The sequence below is a fragment of the Betta splendens genome, chromosome 9 (genome assembly GCF_900634795.4).
Source record: "Betta splendens chromosome 9, fBetSpl5.4, whole genome shotgun sequence".
In the NCBI taxonomy this organism is placed as follows: domain Eukaryota; kingdom Metazoa; phylum Chordata; class Actinopteri; order Anabantiformes; family Osphronemidae; genus Betta; species Betta splendens.
The window spans coordinates 30,085,882-30,091,720 of NC_040889.2; the positions used below are offsets into that span (position 1 = coordinate 30,085,882).

At 56.4% G+C, this 5,839-nt stretch overlaps 1 protein-coding gene across 1 annotated transcript in view; it reads right to left on the reverse strand.

Moving 5' to 3' along the window:
* The window catches only part of ier3 (immediate early response 3), a 1,122-nt gene extending 614 nt beyond the window's left edge, over positions 1 to 508 (reverse strand). The window contains exon 1 of the mRNA XM_041072505.2: positions 1 to 508. This exon is cut by the window's left edge and continues 614 nt beyond it. Coding sequence (XP_040928439.1) covers positions 1 to 372 — 372 coding nt within the window. The 5' untranslated portion in view covers positions 373 to 508.
* Positions 509 to 5,839: the final 5,331 nt, after the last annotated feature.

Genomic DNA, 5,839 nt, shown 5'->3' on the forward strand with positions numbered 1-5,839 from the left:
CCGCGGGCCGGCCTCGTCCTCCGCAGACGGGAAGGAGAAGCCCTTGAAGCCGTCGTCGGCGCCGCTGAGCTGCGCGTCGGCGCACGGGTCCTCGGTGCAGATCTGCCACAGCAGCACCAGGCTGAGCAGCAGCAGCCAGCGCTTGGCGCGGCTCCTCTCCGGCGGGGGCAGGTGCATGCGCACTTTGGCGGGGTACATGACGCGCGTGCAGCGCCTCTTGGGTCGGATGGGCACGTAGGAGCTGACGGCGGTGGCGTGCGGCGGGACGTGCTCGAAGGTGAAGACCTCCGGCTGCGTGCTGCGCGCCGCCGTCCCGGAGAAGGCGAAGCGCTCGTGGCGGACGAGGGTCACGCTGTTGGTCCGTGCGTACATGATGCCCGGGCGGTTCTTGGAGGTCCGTCGGACTGCGTCGGTGTCTTGGGTGCGTCAGATGTGTCCGAGGAGCGGCGGCGCCGACCTTTTAATCTTGACTGGAACTAGGAACGCCCCCCGGAGCAGGAGGCCACGCCCCGGAGCAGGAGGCCACGCCCCCACACCGACGCACCGACACGTTGCTCAAGAAGAAGAGGAGAAAATCCCGGAGTTTGTGCGATAGACAAAAGACAGAGCGATGGCAGAACGTGCAAATGTGGAACCGAAACCTGTAGGGTGAAATGAAGCCAACACAACAAGCCAGACTCCGAACGGAACCCAGACGTGTGACCAGCCCAAATGAATCAGAACCAAAGAAAAGAAGGACGCACCAGTAGATTTATACTGAACCAGTAGCTGAGTTGTTGTGTTTATGAGGGTTTGACTGGTGAACGTCGGCTGTGGAAGCTGTGGTGTGAACCAGTTTCATTTAGTTTCCCCGTCCATCTCACCGTGTGACAAAAGCTTTTATTCTGAAAGAACAGGTTGCATGATTTCATCCATGGAAGCAGGGACTTTTGCCGTTTGCTCACTGGTCAGTGAAGTCACAGGACGTTGCAGCGTTGTGACCATGTGACCATGTGACCATGTGACCATGTGACCTGTCAGGAGGAAGCTCTCCTCTTCCTCCTCCTTCCTCTGATGCGTGAGCTTCTCCTTCTAAGATCAGTGAATCAGGAAGTGACTACACGAAGGCCCTGGAATTCCCCTTATTATTATGTTGATGGATCAGCTGACAAGACATCAGTGGGTCAGAACATGTGCCTTAACCTGGTCCAGATGCTTCTGGGCGACAGTTTCACCCTTCGTGCTTCAAACACCTGCAGCATTTTCCTGCTGTTTTCTTTCACTATGAGCTTCGACACAAAGAATCAGAAGCATCTGAGCCTGAAGCAACAAACGAGCGTGGAACGCGTCGCTCGGTGCCGGCGGCGCCGCCGCTTCCTGGAGCCTTGGGCTGAGCCTCTGTCTGTTCACCCAGCACAGTCGAAGTCAAAGACCCAGTTGAACTCGGTTTCATTTCTATGGAACCATCTCATCTGAAGCCAAAGTTTGAACCTGACAACAAAAGCAAACATCAGGCTTTAAGTTGGTCTTTTTGGAACACAGCTGGAACCCGTCTGCTCGGAGCTTCGTGTCTGTTCTGTTCTGTTCTGGTCCGGTCCGTGACTCCTTCCCCTCTGACAGTCAGTCCTTACAGGAAGAGCCCAGCGTTCCCATCTGGGCTCTGGTTCTGTTGGCTTTTCCACTCTTACTGTAAGAGCTGAGCCCGTTTTTACAGTAACTGTCATGGTCCGGTTCCTTCAGCAGATGACGACTCACGCTGTGACGGGCCTTTGTTAGTGGCCACAGGCCTGTGAGACCATGTGATGTGGGTCACTGCCGTCTCTGGGTCGGATCAAAGGCCCGTCGCCGGCCCGCTGGCGTGTAAACGGGCCTACGTGCAGGACGGCGCGGCTGCACGCGAGGGAGGGGGCGCTCCCTCCACGTGTGGGTTCTCCTCAGATGAGCAAGTGTCAGAACCTCTGAGTTCTGCAGGTTCCCTCCGGTCCAGACGTCCGTCCGCTCGGTCGGTGCTGCTGCGTCATCTTCTATTTGGACCTGACTGGAGCAGCAGGTCTGGGAGGGGCTCCAGAACCTCGTGACCTCACAGCTCCGCCAGCAAAAACAGAGCTCTGACTCGATCCGTTTCACGTCATAAACACAGGAGGTTTGTCATGAGCTTTTCTGTTTTGTAGGTTTCAGGTTTGCAGCTCCTTCTCCTCCTTCTGCTCCTCCTCCTGCTCCCTCTCCTGCTTCTCCTTCTCCTCCTTCTGCTTCACCTCCTGCTCCCTCTCCTGCTTCTCCCTCTCCTACTCCTTCTCCTGCTCCTCCTCCTGCTCCCTCTCCTGCTTCTCCAGCTCCTGCCACTCCTCCTGCTCCTCCTCCTGCTCCCTCTCCTGCTTCTCCTCCTTCTGCTCCTCCTCCTGCTCCCTCTCCTGCTTCTCCTTCTCCTCCTTCTGCTTCTCCTCCTGCTCCCTCTCCTCCTCCCGCTCCCTCTCCTGCTTCTCCCTCTCCTACTCCTTCTCCTGCTCCTCCTCCTGCTCCCTCTCCTGCTTCTCCTTCTCCTCCTCATCTTCCTACTCCTCCTCCTGCTTCTTCAGCTCCTGTTGCTCCTCCTGTTCCTGCTGGTCCTGCTCCTCCTCCTGCTCCCTCTCCTGCTTCTCCTTCTCCTCCTCCTCTTCCTCCTCCTGCTCCCTCTCCTGCTTCTCCTTCTCCTCCTTCTGCTTCTCCTCCTGCTCCCTCTCCTGCTTCTCCCTCTCCTACTCCTTCTCCTGCTCCTCCTCCTGCTCCCTCTCCTGCTTCTCCAGCTCCTGCCACTCCTCCTGCTCCTGCCCTTGCTCCTCCTCCTGCTCCCTCTCCTGCTTCTCCTGCTCCTGCTGGTCCTGCTCTTCCTCCTGCTCCTCCTCCTGCTCCCTCTCCTGCTTCTCCAGCTCCTGCCACTCCTCCTGCTCCTCCTCCTGCTCCCTCTCCTGCTTCTCCTCCTTCTGCTCCTCCTCCTGCTCCCTCTCCTGCTTCTCCTCCTCCTCCTCCTCTTCCTCCTCCTGCTCCCTCTCCTGCTTCTCCTTCTCCTCCTTCTGCTTCTCCTCCTGCTCCCTCTCCTCCTCCCGCACCCTCTCCTGCTTCTCCCTCTCCTACTCCTTCTCCTGCTCCCTCTCCTGATTCTCCTCCTCCTCCTCCTACTCCTCCTCCTGCTTCTTCAGCTCCTGTTGCTCCTCCTGTTCCTGCTGGTCCTGCTCCTCCTCCTGCTCCCTCTCCTGCTTCTCCTGCTCCTGCTGGTCCTGCTCTTCCTTCTGCTCCTTCTCCTGCTCCCTCTCCTGCTTCTCCTTCTCCTCCTCCTCTTCCTTCTCCTGCTCCCTCTCCTGCTTCTCCTTCTCCTCCTCCTTCTCCTCCTTCTCCTCCTCCTCCTCCTCCTCCTGCTTCTTCAGCTCCCGTTGCTCCTCCTGTTCCTGCTGGTCCTTCTCCTCCTCTTGCGCCTCCTCCTGCTCCCTCTCCCGTTGTTGCGGTGTTTCTTGGCTCATCCAGCTGGTGACTGAACCAACGTCAGTCTGACAGCTCGGCCTTAACGGCTTGAACTAAACCCTAAAGGATGTTGTTTAACAGCTGGACCATGACTCAGTCACATGCTGAATTTTACACTTAGACAAAATGTGAAACAAATATGAAATACGCACATAAACAGAAGCAGATGAGTAAAGACGGTACGTGTTGAAGTAATAAAACATCGTCGTATTTACTGTGGAAATGCTGCACAATCATCAGCTGACTTCCACAGAACGGATGAAAAACCAGAGCGAGAGGTCACATCACTTCCACTAACAGAGGTCCCCGTGGGCAGACAGCGGCTGCTTTCTGTGGTTCTGGTCCAGTTAAACCTCATCTTTGTGTACTGACGAGGCCTGAGCTGAAGTCGAGCCGGAGTTCACCCTCAGCACAACCTTCATTCTTTCACTGTTGCGACACAGAAACTGCAGCGCCGTGGAATAAGGAAGAGGTTGACTGGAACAATGAGAACGATGCAGGCGGACGTTCCTGCTGAGCGTGTTTGACGTGACAGGAACGAGCGCTTAGAACCGCAGCACGGCCGCCATTCCTCAGAGCCGTGGGAACCGGATCCTCACACACCTGTACACACCTGTCCTGACACACGCCGCCACCACGCTACGTCTGTCAGACGAGCAGCGGTCGCTCCACGCGCTCCAAAAAAGGCCACGTCCTGTTGAAGTGAGGCACAATCGGATCAGAACCAGACCCCCTTCACTTCTATTACGTTACTTAATAAACACGTTTTACTCCAAACCAGAGTCTACGTCCACATGAACCTCTGACAGGTCAAAGTTTCACCCATTCATTCACTGGTTCATCGTATGACACCATGAAGCATGAACCACCAACGATCATGTTTTATAAAGACCCTTTAATACAAACAGCAGCAAAATAAATAGTAGACATTCAGTTTTAAGTTAGCGGCTCCTCGTGCTCAGGCTGCGACCCGTCGGACCCTCAGTCGACCCGGTGTCCAGGGGCCCAAGGCCTCGTCCCTGCTCTGGCCCTGCACCGCCTCCAGGCTCGCGTCCTCCTGCAGCTGCCTCCCCGGGTCTGGACTCATCCGGGGCTCATCTGTGAATTATTGTTCCAGCTGGATTCATGACCAGAACAGCAGTGCTGATGCTGTGCATCGGCGTCGGATCACTGACCTGTGCAGGCGTGCGTCTCCTCGTTGCAGATCTGCAAGAGGACGAGGGCGGAGAGGAGCAGCAGGCAGCGCAGGGCCCGGTCGGGGGCCTCCTTCAGTGGGGCCCTTGGTCTCTGCCCGTCTGGGTACAGGACCCGCCGGCAGCGCCGGGGCCTGGGAGCGGGGGGGCGCAGGGGGGAGGAGGAGGTGCTGGACAGCTGCAGGCCAGGGGAGGAGGTCTGCAGGAGGAGGAGGCCGTGCATGTCCAGCCAGCGCCGCTCTGCACATCTCGGCTCGGATCTGTTGAGTCTCTGTCTAACCTCGTTCTGCATCGCTCTCTGCGCTCGCTCCTTGTCTAAAGGTCCACCTCCTTCGGGTCTAGCTGGGATTCAGCCTCCTCGCTGGTTAAATATGCTCAAAGTAGGTGTTGTCCCTGTGCCTGGGGCCTACGAGACCCCACCCACAGCTGGAATCCTCCTGGTTGGGAGTTCAACCTATTTTTAGCTGCACGCAAACTGCTGGTCCTCCACGGGAAAAGTCCTCCTCCTCCTCCTGCTCCTCTTCTCTTTTCAGTTTTGCATCACATTTCCCACCACATGTTCAGTCATGATGAATGTGAAGATTTCTAACTCCGACGTGATCGTCCAGCAGCTGGAGAATGAGTGAATGAAGAATGAGTGAGTCCAAAGGAAAGTGAATCCAGCATGTGTTAACTGAGGTACAAGGAAGTGGGAGAGATTAAAATGGTAACACTTATACACATACACACACTTGGTAGCAAGGTTCTCCGGTGGCGTTCTGTGGAGAACCTAATACTGATCAGCTGTGGCTGAAGGGGCTCCTCTGTCCAGCCACACACTGTGTGGGGGTGGAGGTGTCGTCTATAGAGAGGAGTTGGACCAGCGTCCTGCTCTCAGCTACAGCATGTAGGAGGTCCAGCTCCACCCCAGAACAGAACCAGCCCTCCTGATCACTTTGTCCAGTCTGTTCCTGTCTGCTACATTCATGCTGCTGCCCCTCATAGACTCATAGAACATCCTCAGCATGGAGCTGCAGATGTTAAAGCACCTGAGGAAGTACATCCTGCTCGGAGCCTTTAGTTCAGTTCGGACCCTGTAGGAGCGCTCAGCTTTGCTGCATAGCACCGACATCAAGACGCTAAGTTCTGGGTTTGATTCACGAACCAGTGAGTTGCTGGTGTTTGCATATACT